This window comes from Dreissena polymorpha, chromosome 2 (assembly GCF_020536995.1).
Source record: "Dreissena polymorpha isolate Duluth1 chromosome 2, UMN_Dpol_1.0, whole genome shotgun sequence".
Classification (NCBI taxonomy): domain Eukaryota; kingdom Metazoa; phylum Mollusca; class Bivalvia; order Myida; family Dreissenidae; genus Dreissena; species Dreissena polymorpha.
This window is the reverse complement of record NC_068356.1, coordinates 33,146,715-33,169,685: the sequence shown is the minus strand read 5'-3', so window position 1 is coordinate 33,169,685 and position 22,971 is coordinate 33,146,715. Positions and strand designations below refer to the sequence as shown.

Genomic DNA, 22,971 nt, shown 5'->3' with positions numbered 1-22,971 from the left:
TGCAAAACAGTTCTTTGTTTTATAAACTTTCACGACTAAATGTAAAATTTGACCACGAAACATTATCGAGTACAAGTCAAAACAAATGAGTCACTGTATGTCATTTGTGTGAGCGAAAAAAGCGGATTAGCTCAGCCTATTTTCGGTTTTCCTCAGCAATCAGCTATGAGTTCAAGAGGTGGGATTTCGTGTTTATTCCTTTATAACATGTACCTATTTTGTGAATGTATATGAATAATTTTATTTTAATGCTAATTTCAGTTTAAATAATAAGTGTCAAGTTTCAGCTTTCAGTTATTTTATTTTAAAAACGACGTTATTGTTATAGCTTAAAAGGGGATTCTGAGTCTTGCTGACTCATTCAGTCATGGAGTAAAATGAACATTTAAACTGTTAACGTGAGATCAAGATGTTCGTTACTTGATAAGTTCTGTATCATTTAAAATCATGTTGGATAGTTGTGTTGATGTTGTTTATTTGTTGCTAGCTAAACTCAGTTTAAAACTGAACATGAACTAAGGACACAAACATTGTCTGTAGAGCGAAAACCCTCTGTAGGTTAGGGAATATACCTCCTTTCCATTATTCTACGGCGCCAGCGGACAATTTTATCTGGCATAAAAAATTTGAAAGAGGCATAAAAATTTGATTCTTTCCAGAATAAATTGGAATCATGTTTTTTAAAAATGTATTTCACCGCTAAAAATGTTCCGCTTGGCATAGAAATATGTCAGACAAAATTGTCCGGTGTAGACAAAAAATAAAAAAAAAATCATATAATCTTTTGTCAAGCTTGTGTGTATGGTAGTTTCTTGTTGAGTGGTGGATAGATAGAGATCATATGACATCCCTTGATAGATCATTATTGTGATCACATGAAATACCTTGAGAGAACGTAATAGAGATCACTTGAAATCCCTTGATAGAACACTGCACATGATGCAGTCATTATCCCCACGCTTTTTGTAAAGCGTGGGGATATTGTGGTTATCTCCGCCGTCCGTCCTGGCCACTATCTCCTCCTACACTATAAGCACTAGAACCTTGAAACTTACACACATGGTAGCTATGAGCTTATGTGCGACCCTGCACTATTTGGAATTTTGATCTGATCCCTGGGTCAAAAGTAATGGGGGTTGAGGTGGTGCCGGGTCAGAGATTTTCACTTAATATTTTTATAAGCAAGGCTGTTTTCGGAGAAAACCCGAGCTAATGTCATAGCCAGCTCGTTGTGTCGTCCGTCGGCGTCATGCTAAAACCTTAACATTGGCTCTAAAATCAAAGTGCTTCCACCTACGACTTTGAAACTTCATATGTAGATGCACCATGATGAGTTTTACAAACCACACCCATTTATGGGTCACTAGGTCAAAGGTCAAGGTCAATGTGACCTCTAAAAAAAAAGCGTGGTACCCGTTATGCGGTGCTCTTGTTTGATGTACTTTAACATTGGCAATAACTTTTGTAATATTGAAGATAGGAACTTGATATTTGGCATGCATGTGTTTCTCATGGAGCTGCATATTTTGAGTGGTGAAAGGTCAAGGTTACCTTCAAGGTCAAAAAAACAAATCCTAGGGAAGTAATAAGCTTTAAAGGGAGGTTATTAATGAACCTGCCAAAAAAAATTAAATAAATCAAAGCAGCGCAGGAGGGGGCATTGTGTTTCTGACAAACACATAGCCTGTTTTGTGTTATTTTACATTAATTTCTTCATTTCTACACTGATTTACTTCCAATTGATACTGAAGATTTCTTATGACAATAGTACGGTCAATCTCAAATATGCATGGCCCCATTACCAACCCTGGGGAGCCCCCTGGGTCAAACATGCGGCGTGGGGATATGCATCGGCCTCTGCAGCGCCGTTTCTAGTTATGAAAAAGTGTTGACATTGTCACCATCATTTTGCTGATCAAAAATGTAAGAAAACCAGTATTTGCTCCGGATTTGTTTGTTTTTGACTGGATATTCACATCACAATCAGTATGTGCAAGGGGTTGATATTGCCTAGATATGCACAGCAGAATTAAGTTTTGGCTCTGGGGTTGTTATTGAATTGATATGTACATTTTAATTTGGTATTTGCTCTGGAGTTGTTATTGCCTTGATATGCACAGCATAATTAAGTGTGGTCATCGGGTTGATATTGCCTGGATATGCACACCTTAATTCAGTATAGGCTCTTGGTATGACATTGCCTGGATATGCACATCATTATTCTGTATTTGCTCTTGGTTTGTTATTGCCTTGAAATGCACAGCACAGTTCAGTATTGGCTTTGGGTTTTTTATGTCCCCCACTATAGTAGTGGGGGACATATTGTTTTTGCCCTGTCTGTTGGTCTGTTGGTTGGTTGGTCTGTTGGTTGGTTTGCGCCAACTTTAACATTTGCAATAACTTTTGCAATATTGAAGATAGCAACTTGATATTTGGCATGCATATGTATCTCATAGAGCTGCACATTTTGAGTGGTGAAAGGTCAAGGTCAAGGTAATCCTTCAAGGTCAAAGGTCAAATATATGGGTCAAAATCGCTCATTTAGTGTACACTTTTGCAGTATTTCAATATTCAAGATAGCAACTTGATATTTGGCATGCATGTGTATCTCATGGAGCTGCACATTTTGAGTGGTGAAAGGTCAAGGTCAAGGTCATCCTTCAAGGTCAGATGTCAAATATATGTGGCCAAAATCGCTCATTTTATGAGTACTTTTGCAATATTGAAGATAGCAACTTGATATTTGGCATGCATGTGTATCTCATGGAGCTGCACATTTAGAGTGGTGAAAGGTCAAGGTCAAGGTCATCCTTCAAGGTCAGAGGTCAAATATATGTGGCCCAAATCGCTAATTTTCTGAATACTTTTGCAATATTGAAGATAGCAACTTGATATTTGGCATGCATGTGTATCTCATGGAGCTGCACATTTTTAGTGGTGAAAGGTCAAGGTCATCCTTCAAGGTCAAATATATGGGTCAAAATTGCTCATGTAATGTCACTTCTGCAATATTGAAGCTAGCAATTTTATATTTGAAATGCATGTGTATCTCATGGAGCTGCACATTTTGAGTGGTGAAGGGTCAAGGTCAAGGTCATCCTACAAGGTCAAGGTCATCCTACAAGGTCAAACGTCATATAGGGGGACAACACAAACGCATCTTGTTGGTATTGCCTTGGTGTGCCCATCTTTATTAAGTATTAATCCTGGGTTTAATAGAATTGCCTTGATATGCATAGCAGATTTCAGTCCTGGCTCTTGGTTTGTTATTGCCTGGATATAAGTAAGTGTGGTCCTCAGATGTATATTGCCTGGATATGCACACCATAATTCAGTATAGGCTTTTGGTTTGGTATTGCCTAGATATGCACATCTTTATTCAGTATGAGCTCTGGGTTTGTTATGGCCTTGATATGCACAGCAGATTTCAGTATGGGATCTGGGTTTGTTATTGCCTTGATACATGTATGCACCATGGAATGCAGTCTTGGCTTTGGGTTTGATATGCACATCATACATGTACTTCAGTATGGGCTTTGGATTTATAATTGCCTGGATGTGCACAGCAGAAGTCAGTATGGGTACAGAGGTTGTAATTGCTATAATATCAAGCACAACAGAATTCCGTGTGGGCTCTGGGTTTGTTATTGCCTTGATATGCACAGCAGATTTCAGTATGGGATCTGGGTTTGTTATTGCCTGGATATGCACCATGGAATTCAGTCTTGGCTTTGGGTTTGATATGCCCTTCATACATGTACTTCAGTATGGGCTTTGGATTTATGATTGCCTGGATATGCACAGCAGAAGTCAATATGGGTACAGAGGTTGTTATTGCTATAATATGAACAGCTCAATTCAGTATGGGCTCTGGGTTTGCTATTGCCTTGATATGCACATCATAATTCAGGATGGTTTCCTGGGTTGTTTTTTGCTGGATATGCACATCATAATTAAGTTATGGCTATAGGTTTGTTATTGCGTCCATATGCATAGCAGAATTTGGTTTTGGCTGTTGGTTTGTTATTGCCTGAATATGCATAACAGAATCCAGCACATAAAGCAACAGTTAGACCAGAGAGATTATTGTGGGGAATTTATTTGTGTACTTGGGCATAGAATACAATAAGCATAATTATATCTTAAGTTTTCATAAAATCTACAGGGTAATATAAAACTTTTGCGTTTTACCAAACCTCAATGATTTTTATGTCCCCCACTATAGAAGTGGGGGACATATTGTTTTTGCCCTGTCTGTTGGTCTGTACGTTGGTCTGTTGGTCTGTATGTTGGTCTCTTTGCGCCAACTTTAACATTTTGCAATAACTTTTGCTATATTGAAGATAGCAACTTCATATTTGGCATGCATGTGTATCTCATGAAGCTGCACATTTTGAGTAGTGAAAGGTCAAGGTCAAGGTCAACCTTCAAGGTCAGAGGTCAAATATATGTGGCCAAAATCGCTCATTTTATGAATACTTTTGCAATATTGAAGATAGCAACTTGATATTTGGCATGCATGTGTATCTCATGGAGCTGCACATTTTGAGTGGTGAAAGGTCAAGGTCATCCTTCAAGGTCAGAGGTCAAATATATGTGGCCCAAATCGCTTATTTTATAAATACTTTTGCAATATTGAAGATAGCAACTTGATATTTGGCATGCATGTGCATCTCATGGAGCTGCACATTTTGAGTGGTGAAAGGTCAAGGTCATCCTTCAAGGTCAGAGGTCAAATATATGTGGCCCAAATTGCTTATTTTATGAATACTTTTGCAATATTGAAGATAGCAACTTGATATTTGGCATGCATGTGTATCTCATGGAGCTGCACATTTTGGGTGGTGAAAGGTCAAGGTCAACCTTCACAAGGTCAAGGTCATCCTTCAAGGTCAAACATCATATAGGGGGACATTGTGTTTCACAAACACATCTTGTTGTTTTCTTGTTAAAGAATTTGAGTTATGAGTATATTACAGTGCTGCAAACCGTTATAGTCTTGCCTGGCCGAGCTAGGTCAATAAATAGAATGTTGGACTTTCAATCCTTGGTTTATTGGTTTGAATATCAGCCCAGCCAGTTTTCTAGAAATCCAATTTAACTAACTAGCATTGATAGTTCTCTAGAAAATACTTCTTACATCTCTATTAGGATGAAGGAACATTATGTTTATTCTAGTTCCATTGTTAACCTAACAAAATGAACTAGCTCCTGCTGCACATCCTTTTGAAGATATAAATCACATTATTGATTAACCGCTGATGGCAGTCTGTATTGAACTATTTTCAATGATAATAGTATTGATCTTTCCTGGTCATTTCAAAGCATTGATAACATGTGTAACAAAACAAGGTTTGTTAAAAGCCACATAAATACTCAAATTCTATGAATATTTCTTAAAATATTTTGTCAAATAAAGTTAACCCATAAAAAAACTTCTTTAAAGCAATAGCCAAAATTTCAATGCTACATGTGGTATGGTAACATAGATTTAACGATATACAATTTTTTTTGTGTCACAATATATTCCATTTGAATTTTCCGCGACGATTTCTGAACATGTACAAGCAAAAGCATTATTGTCTTTGAGCAGCATAGGAAACACGACATAGCTCTCATGAGCTGCGGGAAGCCAATCTCGCGTTTGCTCGTAAATGTTCAGATATAGTTGTGGAAATGCACATTCTCTTTTGACAAAAGACTGCATGCTCTTATGTGCCCTTTTGACAAAATAGCCCCCCTGCCCTTTTCAAATCCTAGCTGTCAGACCACATCTAGCGTTGAAATTTTGGCTATTTCTATAAGGAACACTGATTTGTTATCCATTCAATGGGTTAACTTTATTTTATGAAATATTTTACGAAATATTTATTGATTTTCAGTATTTATTTTGCTTTACAGTGATTTTTTTCCTTCTTTATAAAGTACCAGAAAACGACACTTTCCCAATAAGGAAAAAAAAAATTCCCAATTCAATGCTGTCCAAAAAATTCCAAATTGACAATTTCCAAAATAAAAAAATAAAAGATAAAAAAATTAAATGCAACAATTAGTAAGTTTTCCTACGAGCACTATGGCTTGAACCTAAGTAAATATAATATCGACAACTTGAAAACACTTATCAAATACGCACATTTCCCAATGTGAAGACTTCACGATGCCAATTTTCCCAGTTTCAGGGGTTTTCACTCAAATTTTTACCCAATTGGGCTGGTACCGGTACATTTCCGGATTTGGCCAAAAAATTGCTGCTTTAAAATATATAGGTAATTTTATTCAACAGTTAACTGATGTATTCGGGATTCACAAACTTATTGAATACTTTTATATGCAAGAAATTTATTTATCATGATTATTTTCGATAGTTGTTTTACTTACAAATTAATGGGCCAAAGTAAACAGAGCTTTCATATAATAAACAAGTTCATGTAAGTGTGAAAGATTCTGGTAATAATGATATTAATGGGTGGACTACAAATATGGAGTTCACTGACTGGTCAACAGTACTGTTGGAAGCTCAACAGTTCAATTCCTCCATGTTCCATACCACATTCAATAATCTGCCTGGTGCTATTGACTTACATACAGTTACAACATGTACACTGTACAGGATCCTAAAAGAAGGTTTAAATGACAATCATAAGAAGAAAATCATATATCAATGTAACAAATTGTTTTTTTTTGACTATAAATAAAGTGGAGGTTGTGAATGCACAGACCTATATTTATGCCCCCTTCGAAGAAGAGGGGGTATATTGTTTTGCACATGTCTGTTGGTCGGTCCGTCCGTCTGTCCATCGGTCTGTCCACCAGATGGTTTCCGGATGATAACTCAAGAACGCTTAGGCCTAGGATGATGAAACTTCATAGGTAAATTGGTCATGACTGGCAGATGACGTCTATTGATTTTCAGGTCACTAGGTCAAAGGTGGAGTTCACAGTGACTCAAAATAGTAAACTGGTTTCCGGATGATTACTCAAGAATGCTTACTCCTAGGATCATGAAACTTCATAGGTACATTGATAATGACTGGCAAATGACCCCTATTGATTTTCAGGTCACAAGGTCAAGGTCACAGTGACTCGAAACAGTAAAATGGTTTCCGGATGATAACTCAAGAATGCTTATGCCTAGGATCATGAAACTTCATAGGTACATTGATCATTACTGGCAGATGACCCCTATTGATTTTCAGGTCACTAGGTCAAAGGTCAAGGTCACAGTGACTCAAAACAGTAAAATGGTTTCCGGATGATAACTCAAGAATGCTTACGCCTAGGATCATGAAACTTCATAGGAACGTTGATCATGACTGGCAGATGACCCCTATTGATTTTCAGGTCACTAGGTCAAAGGTCAAGGTCACACTGACTTGAAACAGTAAAATGGTTTCCGGATGATAACTCAAGAATGCTTACGCCTAGGATCATGAAACTTCATAGGAACATTGATCATGACTGGCAGATGACCCCATTTGATTTTCAGGTCACTAGGTCAAAGGTCAAGGTCACAGTGACACGAAATAGTAAAATGGTTTCCGGATGATAACTCAAGAATGCTTATGCCTAGGATCATGAAACTTCATAGGTACATTGATCATGACTGGCAAATTACCCTTAATTAATTTTCAGGTCACTAGGTCAAAGGTCAAGGTCACAGTGACTAAAAACAGTAAAATAGTTTCCTGATGATAACTCAAGAATAATTAGGCCTAGGGTCATGAAACTTCATAGGTACATTGATCATGACTGGCAGATGACCCCTATTGATTTTCAGGCCACTAGGTCAAAGGTCAATGTCACAGTGACTCAAAATAGTAAACTGGTTTCCGGATGATACCTCAAGAATGCTTACGCCTAGGATCATGAAACTTCATAGGTACATTGATCATGACTTGCAAATGACCCCTATTGATTTTCAGGTCACAAGGTCAAAGGTCAAGGTCACAGTGACTCGAAACAGTAAAATCGTTTCCGGATGATAACTCAAGAATGCTTATGCCTAGGATCATGAACTTCATAGGTACATTGATCATTACTGGCAGATGACCCCTATTGATTTTCAGGTCACTAGGTCACAGTGACAAAAAACGTATTCAAACAATGGCTGCCACTACAACTGACAGCCCATATGGGGGGCATGCATGTTTTACAAACAGCCCTTGTTTAAGGTACAATTTGAACCATAAGTCACTTCAGGAATTGAAGATTTATTTTAAACATACAATAATGTTAGAAGATGAAGGAATTCTCAATTCAATGAAAAGTGTATTGAACAAAGTTTGTAATTTATACATCATGTGTAAAGACATATAAAGTATGTAATATAATTCAAGCATTAAGTTTCCCACCATTCAGGTGTCATGTCCAAAGTGTATACAGTGTTCATGTAACATTCTTATCAATGGAGCCTTGCACTGGGAAAACTAGCTTAATGCATGTTCCGAAAGAGTAGTCCCAGATTAGCCTGTGATTACATCACAGGCTTATCATGGAAGACACTTTATTCGCAAGCATTAAGCCCACTCTTTTTCAAATTGAGGCCAAATGGTTGTCCATTTCTGTTTCAGATCAGACAGATGCCTCCCCGATGGAGGGTGATAAAACAGATGCCAAAGGCGGTGACCAGACAGGTGCTTTGCCACCTTTGCCTTCCGCTTCGGGGTATGTTACTAAGCTGGTGTTTCATGAATCAATGATTTAAGAATTGTGTTGATATAAATATTTTGACGCTTTCTCAAGAAACTCCTATTTGGTTCAATGCTTCTCTGTTGTATTATATTAAATATAATGTAAATAAAAGTTTGTTCTTTGAGTGTATTGTTGGAAAACTCAAATAATTGAAATCTTTCACTTCAGCAGTTTTACTGCATGGACTGCATACAGTCTCTATAGTACTGGTCCTTTATTCTTCATCAAAGCCCATGCAAACAAGTCCATGAATGCATGAACTCCCAATTTTAGTCTTTTTGCATTGTATTACAAAATCTAAAGGTGGATTTTACATGTATGTGACTGTAATCAACATCCGAAGTGTGGCAGCATGAGCAGCTATGCAAGTTTGGAGACTTTAAAATTACAATCTTGGAAGTTCCAATTTCTTCTAGTGAATATTTCATAATACAATAATTATTATTTTAAGTGATTGTTTTAGTTTGTACCACTTCTCTAAATGAAACAGCAAATAAGAAGTTATTATCCCTCGCCATAGGCGGAGGGATATTGTTTTGGCGTTGTCCGTCCTTCCATCTTTCCGTCCTTCCGTCCGTCTGTCTTTCCATCGGTCGGGAGCCATATCTTGGAAGTGCTTTGGAGGATTTCATTTAAACTTGGTATGAGTATATACATGTATATTGATAAGGGGATGATGCACGCCAAATGGCATTGTAAACCATCTGTTAATAACGGAGTTATGGCCCTTTTTATCTTGAAAAAATGCTTTTTTGTGTGTCCGAGGCCATATCTTGGAAGTGCTTTGGCCGATTTCATTGAAACTTGGTATGAGTATATATATTAATAAGAGGATGATGCACGCCAAATGACATTGTACACCATCTGTTAATAACGGAGTTATGGCCTATTGTATCTTGAAAAAATGCTTTTTGAGTGTCACTTTTGTGTCCAGAAGCATATTGGCGGGGGATATCAATTCAACAAATTTGCTTGTTGAAATAGTTCTTTCTGTAACAAAGTCTTAAATTTGTAATTATTTAAATTCTGAAATTTTAACATTGTCATAACTTCCAAATAATATGATCCAAACTTTAGTATTTTGCAAGCTAAAAAAAGGTTTAAAAAAGGAATCCTTTCCTCTAGACATTCCATCTTGACATTAAATTATATTACTTTTCATGATACTTCAACACACTGTTCCATTTTCAGTGGTTTTGGAGATAAGTTAGGAGATAAGTTCCAGAATATCATGACCTTTGAGGAATTCACCGCTGATGAATACAAAATGGACCATCTAAATAGAGGCCTTGCAATAGTGATAAACAATGAAGTGTTTAGTAAAGAACTGGGTCTTGGAGCCAGAACTGGCACGTACCAGGATGCTGTGGCCCTTAATGAACGCTTTGAAGACATGGGATTTGATGTACAAATGCATGAAAATGTGCCTGTCAAGGAAATGGTACAAATATTGACAAAAGGTATGCAACACCTTGTTGTTAATCAAGCTCATATTAAGTAACTTATATTTTAATAATTTAGATACATTTGTATGTAAAAAAATTCAACAAGATATGTGTTTGTCAGAAACACTATGTCCCCTTTTGCGCTGCTTTGAAGCTATATGTTTGACCTTTGATCTTGAAGGATGACCTTGACCTTTCACCACTCAAAATGTGCAGCTCCATGAGATTCATATGCATGCCAAATATCAAGTTGCTATCTTCAATATTGCAAAAGTTATTGCAAATGTTAAAGTTGGCACAAACCAACAGACCAACCAACCAACCAACAGACAGGGCAAAATCAATATGTCCCCCACTATAGTGGTGGGGGACATAAAAATCAACCCTTTCAGTGATGAGTTGTTTTGTAGATAAATGGGAAAATAATTTAAAAAAAATTCATGTGCTGACTTTATTTAAATGAGGGATGCACATGTACTTTTTAGCTTACCTGAGCACAACGTGCTTATGGTGAGCATTTGTGATCGCCTTTTGTCCGTCGTGCGTTGTGCGGCATCAACATTTGCCTTGTTAACTCTCTAGAGGCCACATTTATTGTCTAATCTTCATGAAATTTGGTCAGAAGATTGGTCTCAATGATATCTTGGATGAGTTCGAAAATGGTTACGTTTGCTTGAAAAACATGGCTGCCAAGGGGCGGGGCATTTTTACTTATATGGCTATAGTAAAATCTTGTTAACACTCTAGAGGCCACATTTATTGTCTGATCTTCAAGAAACTTGGTCAGAATATTCATCCCAATAATATCTTGGACGAGTTCCAAAATGATGCCGGTTGGTTGAAAAACATGACCGCCAGGGGCGGGGCATTTTTCCTTATATGGCTATAGTAAAACCTTGTTAACACTCTAGAGGCCACATTTATTTTCCGATCTTCATGAAACTTGCTAAGAAGATGTGTCCCAATGATATCTTGGATGAGTTCAAAAATGGTAAACTTTGCTTGAAAAACATGGCTGCCAAGGGGCGGGGCATTTTTCCTTAAATGGCTATAGTAAAATCTATTTAACACTCTAGAGGCCACATTTATAGTCCAGTCGTCATGAGACTTGGTCTGAAGATTCATCCCAATGATATCTTGGACGAGTTCGTAAATGATGCTGGTTGGTTGAAAAAAAGGCCTCCATGGGGTCGGGGCATTTTTCCTTATATGGCTATAGTAAAACCTTGTTAACACTCTAGAGGCCACATTTATTTTCTGATCTTCATGAAACGTGGTCAGAAGATATGTCCCAATGATATCTTGGATGAGTTCAAAAATGGATTTGATTGCTTTTAAAACATGGCCACCAGGGGAGGGGCATTTTTCCTTATATGGCTATATATGGCTATAGTAAAACCATACATGCCAGAAATTTTCGGGTCCAAATCAGGACAGTCCATTAAAAATGTCGGGACATTTGACCAAAAAGCAGGACACCTAAAAGGATCAATCATGCCACCTTTACTGAAGTCAGTAATCAGCTTATTACTTACAAAACCTCATAATTTCTGGCAAATATTCATGAAACTTGGTCAGAAGATTTGTCCCAGTCATATCTTGTTATCTCAGGTGAGCGACTTTGGGCCTTTCAGGCTCTCTTGTTTTAAAATGATGTTCCGACATTTTAAATAAAAATTGTAAGATGAGCGCACGCGTTACATACACACATTTTTACACACGTTTGAAGGAACAAAGGTCAATAAAAAAATCATCCGCAACAAAGTTAATGTCATATACTCAATAACGCATATACGATTTCATATGCCCATGACCAAAATATAAACATATTTCTATTATAAGAAATTTACACTTAACTCAAATTTCTTTTAGTAATATAATGCACCATATACATTAATAAAATTTGAATAAAACAAAGACACCTGTATGCATAACAGCAGCTAACTGTAACATTTTGAACACAAAACATTCTTAAACACAGAAGATCTATGGAACTGTCTGTAAGAACTGATCAACCTAAACAGCACTGAACTCCATTTCGCCAAACGTCAGAACACGTTTGGCGCCATCGTTGTCCAACCTAGTTACGCATTTGTGCTCGGGTAATGGAGAACAAGTCATGGTTCTTTGTCTGATAATTTTTGGACAGGATTTCAATTAATAAATCCCTGTATCAAAATATATAATACATGTATTGAACAACAATAATAACGATAATCGAAATACAATTCATAGCAGTATTGGGTGTGATGAGAATGAAATTTTACAAATACTGAAATACCAAATAACAAATATATGAACTACAATAAAGCATCAAATCAAGAATGCCTTATAATGACAATTGTAAAAGTATTGTAGTTCCCTGTTCACTTGAAGCCTACAAAAATGATATTATTTTAAGAGTAACAATAATTATTGATCTGCGTTATTCAATTTCTGTGTGAGTTGTGTGACGCTCATGCAGAAAGGCAGGAAGATAGGTTAGATTCAACTAGGTTAGATTTAACTAAAAAAATAACATATACCCTTCAGTAATTGACTTAAATTACTTTTTCTACTTGTGTACTATCTACTAAAAATGTTGTTTACACCCCATGACATATTGTATGAGTATGTGGATGCACAAAATGACATTCTAAGTATATTACCTATTGTACCATTAGGTCACATAGCATCACCAAAATTCATTACATTAACTCTTTGTATTTCGATTATAGCGGCCAAGGATCACAATTACAACATGAACTCTGACTGCTTTGTGTGTGCCATACTCACTCACGGCGAAGAGGGCTATGTTTTTGGGGTGGACGCCAAAATTGAAACCAAGCAGCTTTTAGAGCCTTTTAAGGGAAATAACTGTGGTAGTCTGGTCGGGAAACCCAAGATTTTCATAATTCAGGTATGAATAGAACACTTGTTATACTGTCTGGTTAAGTGTTAAATACACCCAGACATTATTATCCCCCATCATAGGCGGAGGGATATTGTTTTGGCGGTGTCTTTCCGGCCGGCCGGCCAACACTTTTGTGTCCGGAGCCATATCTTGGAAGTGCTTTGGCGGATTTCATTGAAACTTGGTATGAGTATATATATATGGATAAGAGGATGATGCACTCCAAATGGCATTGTACACCTTCCGTTAGTAACGGAGTAATGGCCCTTTGTATCTTGGAAAAATGCTTTTTTGTGTCCAGAGCCATATCTTGGAAGTGCTTTGGTGGATTTCATTGAAACTTGGTATGAGTATATATATGGATAAGAGGATGATGCACCCCAAATGGAATTGTACACCATCCGTTAAAAACGGAGTTATGGCCCTTTGTATCTTGAAAAAATGCTTTTTTGTGTCCGGAGCCATATCTTGGAAGTGCTTTGGCGGATTTATTTGAAATGTGGTATGAGTATATATAAGGATAAGAGGATGATGCACACCAAATGGCATTGTACACCATTGGATAATAACGGAGTTATGGCCCTTTGTATCTTGAAAAAATGCTTTTTTGTGTGTGTCCGGAGCCATATCTTGAAAGTGCTTTGATGGATTTGATTGAAACTTGGTATGAGTATATATATATGGATAAGAGGATGATGCACGTTGGCGTAGTTCATCCGTCCAGAAAACTTTTGTGTCCAGAAGTATATTGGCGGGGGATATCAATACAACTAATTTGCTTGTTTATTTTATTTTATAAATGTGTACAGGCACCATAGAAGAACATGATATGAGAACATGTAAGCTTGTGGTATCAATAATCATAATTCAATAGATTATTAGTGATTTTATCATGGTCCAATTGTGACTTTATAATTCAATTTTATGAGGAAGATCATTAAATTGATAAATGACTTTCTTCTAATGATTGTCAATGTTATTGTGCCATGGAGAAAACATAGAAGGGCATTGTATTTGGTCCGCCAGTAATACTTCGATGACAAACTGCTTCTTATGGTTTTTAAAAAACAGTTTTTGTTTCATGAAGCAAACAGACAGGCAGTATAAGACTGGCATATTTTGTTTGGTTACCCTTTCAAGCTCAGAAGCAAAGTTAACATGGCTGTAAGCAACCAGCATAAGTAACTAGCAGTCCGTTCAGGCTAAATGCTGTTTAATGCCCATCAGTATCGTTGGGTTAGAAATGAAGGCTTTACAACTTGAATCTAGTAAGAAAGATCTTTTATTTAAATTGATTTTGTAAGGGACTTCAAAAACCTCAAAATGTGTGTCTGAGTTGGAAACTTCATACTTCTCTCTTCTCTCCACATGTGACTGTGGTTTACTTGTGCTGTTTCAGGCATGCCAAGGTAGCCAGTTTGATGAGGGGGTCGCAGTGGACGTGGCCGATGCCAAGGCTAAGCCAGCCAGGGAGGTACAGGTGTACAAGATACCATCAGAGGCTGACTTTCTCATAGCATACTCAGTAGTGCCAGGTATGAAGGGAGGCTTGTTTAACATGGTGTGTCAGTTTATCACATATTTTTTTATACAACTGATTTAATCTTATTATAGGAAAAACAAATAGGGTAAGTTGTAGGTTAAAAGAAAAGTAAGTTTTTAATATTCCTTCACTGATCCTATAGAGTTAAGTCAGCTGCTCCAGAGACATTAAGACTAAAATCTGTTTTCTGTATATGCTTATCACGTCATGAGATAAGGCTCTTCACTTCGCTTCAATACCTGATCATATACGTGTTATCTCGCCTTTTAAGTATAAATGTGACTGTCGCAAGCAATATCACAACTAAGCATAGAATAGTATGTTTGTCTAACTTTGACATTTAGGCCATACCAAACACCAAAGTAAAGTTTTAAAGCCATATTTATTAAAACAAATATTTTAGCATGACAAAAGTAATGTTTTTATGCCCCTGAAATGAAAGATCGGGGACATATTCAGTCATCGAAATTCGCACTAGTCCGACAGCAAAAAACTAGTATTTTTTCTTTCGGGCTTGTAGGAAATCCAATATTACAAGCCCGACATGCTGCTTGTACAATTCATTAAACAGAAAACTAGTTCCACTTTCATTTTCAATATTTGTAAACAAAGTTTTGAGCCGCTTAAATCAACAGCCGCTTATGTTTTAACACACTGTGCACACGTGCTGGGCAATCAGCCGATAATTGGATTACTGCGCATAAAGCGCATGGTTTTGTGGTTCCCGGATTACTATTATGTAAAATAAATGTTTTGCGTTGCGTTCGGGACACAGGGAGTAATGGCCGAACAGTTGTCAATCAAGTACGTCGTTGAGGAATGCGAATCTGAGGTAACTGTGATTGACGCATTTGTCAACTGGCTTTTTGTAGAATAACCTGGCACTTAATTGCTTATATATTTTCTGGGGGTTCAGGTTTGCTCTCTCTTTTACATGGATATATGGGATACATTTCTGCTAATTTTTTACCTAAACTTTATGTAAATATTTATAATTATGATTGAAATCCGTGTTTGAAATTAATTTCTTCATATTTCAGGATCCGAAAGAGGCTGGCTCAGATGACGAGGAAGCTAACTTGGATGAGGATGAAATTAATAAGAGATTTGTATTGTATTCTAAAGATTGAATAAACGAATGCTTCTTTGGATGTTTTATGTTATGTTTATCTGCATTTTTAACAAAAATGTTTGGGCTAGTAAAATCTGACTCGGGCTTGTTCAAATTCCCATAGTACTAGCCCGACTTGCTTGTAGATTTAAATCTGAATTTCAATGACTGCATATTGTTTTTGGCCTGTCTGTCTGTCTGTATGTCTGTCTGTCTGTCACAAACTTTAACCTTGGGGGCATTATGTTTCTGACAAACACATCTCTTGTTTTATTTTTGATAAGTGCATAGAGAATGAAACATGTTAATAGATTTGTTCTGTGTTTTACTTGTGACAAACATCAAAAATTAGTCAGCTTTGCCATGAAAGGGTTACAGCAATGTTTACAAGTCCAACTCAATGTTCGCTCTTTTTAGCTCGGCTGTTTTAGGAGAAAACCCGAGGTATTGTCATAGCCAGCTCGTTGTCCGCCGTCGCCTCGTGTTAAAACCTTAACATTGGCTCTAAAATCGAAGAGCTTCAACCTACAACTTTGAAACTTCATATGTAGCTGCACCTTGATGGGTTCTACATGCCACACCCATTTTTGGTCACTAGGTCAAAGGTCATGGTCACTGTGACCTCTAATATAAAACTTTAACATAGGCTCTAAAATCAAAGTGCGTCCACCTACAACTTCGAAACTTCATATGTAGATGCATCTTCATCAGTTCTTCACCCCACACCCATTTTTGGGTCACTTAGTCATAGGTCAATGTGACTGCATGCATGCATGCATAGTCTTTCAGATGAGTTCTTCTCGCCACTTACATTTCTTTCTTTTCTTCTGACAAGCTTTCATTTAATCAAAACTGCACCCACAGCCAAGCGTTGGCTTCCTCTATGGGGTGCTCTTGTTTTGTCATTCCTCAGTTAAGTGCCGTTGAACATAGCTGGAAAAGCTGCACTGGGCTATCAGTCATGTTTGTGACAAAGCTCTTGCTATGTTAAACTTACTAAACAACATACCATCACGCCATGCTATCATTTAATAAAATGAGCCTTGCTCTGGAAAAACTGGGCTTAATGCATGTGCGTAAATTGTCATCCCAGATTAGCCTGTGCAATCTGCTCAGTCTTATCAGGAACGACACTTGAAATGGATTTTATTTAGTAGTTTTCCTTTAAACTAAGAATTCCATGAAGGAGGAAAGTGTTGCCAATGTTAGCCTGTTTAGACTGCAGAGGCTTATGTGAGGCCACACTTTATCCACATGCATTCAGAACACTTTCCAAAACAAGGATCAAATGGATTTGCATCCAAGTTATCTAATTACTCTCCCACTTTCCACTCCCACCAGGTTACTTCTCATGGCGTAACAGCACCAATGGATCCTGGTTCATCCAGGCCCTGTCTCGTGTGCTGGGTCTGCACTGGCAGGACATGGACCTTCTCACCATCATGACCCGCGTCAACAAGATTGTCGCGTACGAGTTTGAGTCCCGGACCACCAAGGAGTACATGAACCAGAAGAAACAGATACCATGCATCACCTCCATGCTAACTAAGGAGGTCAGATTCAAGCCCAAGAAGAAATAGACCTGCCTGTTGTACATACTGTGATATGTGTGCACTTGTGTGTGTCACTGTGTGTTTGTGCGTGTGTTTTTTAGCTCACCTGAGCACATGGTGCTCCTTGTGAGCTTTTGTGGTCGCCTTTTGTCCTTTTATGCTTCGTCTGTCTTGTATCGTGCGTCGTCAACATTTGCCTCACACTCTAGAGGCCACATTTATTTCCGATCTTCATGAAACTTGGTCAGAAGATTTTTCATAATAATATCTTTGACAAGTTCAAAGTGGTTCGGGTTGTTTGGAAAAAACAAAGCTACCAGGAGTCGGGGCATTTTTATATGCCTGTTCAAAACAGTACGTATTATAAGATCACCCTTGGCGGGCGTCGTCCACAGCAGTGTCCGCTCTCTAATTCAAATAGTTTTCATCCAATCTTCACCAAACTTGGTCAGAAGTCGTATCCAGACAATATCTAGGTCAAGTTTGAATATGGGTCATGCCGGGTCAAAAACTAGGTCATGGGGTCACTTAGTGCATTTCAAGGATTTAGCATGGTGTCCGCTCTCTAATTGAAGTAGTTTTCAGCCGATCTTCACCAAATTTGGTCAAAAGTTGTGTCTAATTGATATCTAGGTCAAGTTCATATAGGGGTCATGCCGGGTCAAAAACTAGGTCACGAGATTACTTGGTACATTTCAAGCATTTAGCATGATGTCCGCTCTCTAATTGAAGTAGTTTTCATCCGATCTTCACCAAATTTAGTCTGAAGTTGTGTCTAGATGATATCTAGGTCAAGTTCATATATGGGTCATGCCGGGTTAAAAAAAATAGGTCACAGGGTCCCTTAGTGTGTTTAGAACAATCACCATTGTGTCTTACCTTAGTCCATTAGTTGTGATATCATGCTACACTTGTTTCGCCGGTTCCCGTTTGTGCTTTCCATGATTTTGAGGAAATTGACAGTTGGCATTTTATTTACGGGTATTTTGTTTTCATACTTCATATATGCAATTTGTCGTACGAACTTTGCAAATTTATTGCCACTTTTTTTGCATTTTGCCATTCAAATGGTTATCAAGTTGTCCAAAACCTTCAAACTGGCGTACCATGTGTCAGTTTGGCACTGTTATTCATGAAACTTGGTCAGAACATTGGTTCTAATGATATCTCAAATGAGTTTAAAAATGGTTCCAGTCTGTTGAATAATATGGGGCAATTTTCCTTCTATGGCTATAGTAAAACCTTGTTAACTCTCTGAAAGTCACATGTATAGTCCAATTTTCATGAAACTTGGCCAGAACATTTGTTCTTTTGCTTGCTTGGATAAGTTCAAAAATGGTTCCAGTCAACATGGTTGCAGGGGGGGGGGGCATTTTTCCTAATATGGCTATGGTAAACTCTCTATTAGTCATATTTATGGTAAAATCTTTATGAAACTTGGTGGGAACATTTGTTCTAATGAAAGCTCGGCTGAGTTTTAAAATGGTTAATCGTAATGGATGTCAACAAATATGGCCACCTTGTGGGTGGGCCATTTTTCCTGATATGGCTGTAGTATAACCTATAAGCAATCTAGAAGTAACATGTTTTGTCCAATCTTCATGCAGCTTGGTCAGAACATTTGTCCTTATGATATCTTGGCTTAGTTAAATCAAAGTACTGACAGTACTGGTGTGACGATGCTTTTTAAGAGGATTGATATAAAAACATCTATTTAACTTTATCTACATCACCACAATTGTGTATGTGGGTACAAACATTTTGGGTAGGAAACAATGGGTACAAAAATTTTGGGTACAAAAATTGATACTTTATCAATGATAATCAGCGAGGTATGCCGATTAGAAAAATCAAGCTATCTCAATCGGACTGGCTCGGTCTTTTACATAGGTCACCATTGTGAAGAATTTTTTCATGGTATGATAAATAAGACGAGCTGCTTCGCAGCATTGTCAAAAATTGTTCCAGTCGATTGAAAAACATGGCCAGCCAAAGGGCTGGGCATTTGTCCTTATATAGCTATTGTAAATCTTGTTAACTCTCTAGAATTAACATTTATGGTTCACCAATCTTTATGAAACCTTGGTCAGAACATTCATTCTAATGATAGTTCGTCTGAGTTGGAAAATGGTTATGGTTTGTCTAAAAGTTTTGCTGCCAGGAGGTGGGGCATTTTCCTTATATGGCTATAGTAAATCAGTGTTTACTCTCTAGAAGTCACGTTTATAGTCCAATTATTATGAAACTTGGTCAGAAAATTAATTTTTATGATAGCTCGGTTGAGTTTAAAAATGGTTATGGTTCGTCTAAAAATATGGCCGCTATGGGCAGGGCATTTTCCTTTATATTGCTATAGTAAAACCTTGTTGACACTCTAAAAGTCACATTTAAAGTCAAATCTTCATGAAACTTGGTCAGTACATTATGTTCTAATGATATATTGTCTGAATTTTGAAAATGCTTCCGGTCTGTTGAAAACCATGGCTGCCAGGTGGCTAGGCATTTTTCCTTTTATGGCTTTAGTAAAACCTTATTAACTTTCAAATGGACATTTTGGCTAAGTTTAAAAATTGTTTTAGAAACATCTCAAAAGTTTCTGAGAGCAATTCAGTCTCAGGTGAGGTGAGTGACTGTGGGCCTCTGGCCCCCTTGCGTTGTTTTTTTTTTCAGGGATAAATGCAATTTACTCATTGTGGTTATTATAATGTATGTCAGGTTTTATTTTGATCTTATTTAAAAAATTTACCTAACAAAACATAGAAGATTTATAACATGTAGAAACTATAGTGTTAAAATATATAGGTCTTGAACATTAACTTGACTATTGTGCAAACTGAATACCGTTTGCTCAGATTGTTTGGAATGTTTTTAACCCTTTACCACTAAATATGTATTTTGACGCATGTGTAGTCCCATAGAAAGTTAAATTTAATTAAATATCTTTCTTACTTAATTCAAGTTTTTAAGGCTTTATTTCTGAACCTTTTTACTGATGAGTAGCAAACAGCATAAAACCTGAACAGACTGCGAGTAACTTGCAGGCTGTTCTGGTTTTATGCTGGTTGTAAAAGCCATTTTCACTTGACTTCTTATCGTGGAAAGGGTTAATTCATGAATCTGTGCAAGTGTGTCAGTAGTGTACCCATACAATAACCGTGTTTTCAGTGGGTTTCTGTTTCATTGATCTGTTGAGTAGACAGTTATATGTGCCTGATTATATTTAAACAAATAATACACTGTAACTCCAATATAGTGCGGTCCGTTATAACGCTGTGTCCAATATAACGCGGGGGGTCCTTGGATCCCGTTTTTTCTCCAACCTTCCATTTCTGATTCAAATCCATGTTATGCAACTACATGTATTTTCATAAATTCAAAGAAGCCAGCGATCACAGCTTGATTGCTTTATCCGTCCGTTTAACTGATTTTAATCGATTCGAGGTTAAACGACACTCGACAGCTAATTGGTGTTAATCTGTTGTGTAATGTCAATAAAGGTGTGAAAACTCGCGAGTCAGTGTTTATTACATGTATTCCCTATTAGAGCGGTTCGGTGCGCTAATTTCAATAAGGCAAGTGCAAGCGGTATAATTATCAAATTAAAGTTATTTGAAACGATTACCTGTTTATGTTTTGTATTTATCGTGTATTGTATTTCATTGTATAAACTATGGCTGTGTAAGTGTGTTATCGTTTATTATATGCTACACATGCTTGATAAATACAAATATCTTTGTGTGTGTTTAATGTTTCAGTACGTATGCGAAAAATAAATTTAAAAATCCTGACGATTTATTTACATGCTAACGCAGTGTAATAGTTAACAGAGATGCACTTAAATTTTTGCCCGTTATCAGAAAATCCACGGAAAGCACGTTTTTTACATGCTGCATATGACGCAATAAAACATTTCTTTGTACATGTATCGTGTTGCATTCAATCTAAATTTAAATGCGCTCGTCCAATGAAAGCTGTGTCCCATAATGCACTGTACCAATTTTTCTGACAAATGGCGTAGGCATATGAATTTGTTTACGAAGTTCATAAACATATTTCTTGTCATAAATGTTAAACATTATTTTTTCGTAAGTGATGTAATTATATTGGATTATCGGATAAATGTGCACATTAGAAAAGCGGAATGTATACTGTTATCGTTCGATTCGGTTTATATGCATGTATTTGCGGATGACAACACAGCATGACGATACACAGGACCTATATTATAGGCTTTACTTTACCTGTTTTTATAGCCCCTTAAATAAATAAGCTCAAAACTTATAACGCTGTCCGTTTATAACGCTGTTGCGTGGCTTGGACCCCGTCATCCGCGTTATATTGGAGTTACAGTGTATTCATGCATAAAGGTCTTGTTAATGGTTGCACACTCCAGACTGAGACCTATACACCAACTTGTAACTTACTTTATACCTGTGCAGTTTTTGTAACAACAACATTTTTTGTTTAGTATTCTTCTCTATATAATTATTTCCCGTTAAAAACATATGAATTACTAGTCATGGTTCTCTTCTTGTAAGATTTTGTTCATTTATTCAAGGAATGTAAGTAAAGATGAGTAATTTATGTGACAATACTTGTTCAATGTCTGAATTGATGATAAAGTCAACTGTTTTGATTTTGTTAATGATTGTTTCTGTTCATCTTATGTATTTGTGATCAAAGAGCAATTTTCTGTTAAGTTCAGCTCTGATTACTATGGTATATATCAACACTTAGTGCTTTTATCTGTTGTTAAACATGTTTTTTATTTGAAATCAACACTGTAGCTGTTGGCATAAAGTATTCCTTTGTGATGAGTGTTAATTTCTTTGCTAATATTTTGTGTACTTTATTCTGTTGATTGTGTTATTATCTCAATTTAAATGCTCATTTAAATGCATTTGCATGTACAAAAATGCCTTCTATTGCCTTTTATTACATTGTATACAGAATTGAGAGAGTTGTTAAACTGCAGCGTATGTATAGATAATTTTTGTGCACACAAATTTAAATTGATAGAATAATATTCAAAAACGATTACATGTTGTATTTTATTATTAACTTGACTTGTGACTCTGTACATAGCTAACACTCTTTATGTGAAATACCATCTCCTTTTTCACAATCTTAGGAAATTAAACAAATCATATCCTGGGATTTTGCTTTTAAAAAGATGCTGTTTCACTGAATGTCATAACCATCTGTTTGTACTAGAGTATTTTTGTTATAATATGTAATCTGCATGTCCTATTTGTTGTGTGAAATCCTGCATATTGATCATATCATTCTTCAATGAAGTGAATAAACAAAAATGTAAACCAGAGTGTGTTCCTCTACTATTTAAAGAGATTTTCTTGACCTTGAAGTTATAAACTAAGGTGTTTGGTGTCCACTTTTTTGCAATGTATTTCTGTATTTTTTTGTATTTATGTTCCTGTAGCCAGAATTCTATTTGCAGTAAACGAGGAATATTAGGGGCAAAAACATAATTTACACTCACATGTCCAGGTCACAGATATTCTTGAACAAGAGATGTGTTCTTCAGAAACACAATGCCCCCTATTGCGCCTCTTTGAAAAAAAAATTATTCTTTACCTTTGACCTTGAAGGATGACCTTGACCTTGAACTTCCACCACTCAAAATGTGCAGCTTCATGAGAACGCCGCTTTGAATTTTTTTTTTTTGTTTGACCTTTGACCTTGAAGGATGACCTTGACCTTGAACTTCCACCACT

General features: G+C 36.8%; 1 protein-coding gene across 1 annotated transcript; it reads left to right on the top strand.

The window, feature by feature from the left end:
* Positions 1-8: 8 nt before the first annotated feature.
* On the top strand, positions 9-22,557 carry LOC127866524 (caspase-3-like). The gene is made up of 6 exons (XM_052407092.1): positions 9-178; positions 8,571-8,664; positions 9,883-10,151; positions 12,854-13,035; positions 14,429-14,564; positions 17,025-22,557. Exons 1-6 carry the CDS (start codon positions 166-168, stop codon positions 17,261-17,263), a joined length of 933 nt encoding a protein of 310 aa, XP_052263052.1. The 5' UTR covers positions 9-165; the 3' UTR covers positions 17,264-22,557.
* Positions 22,558-22,971: the final 414 nt, after the last annotated feature.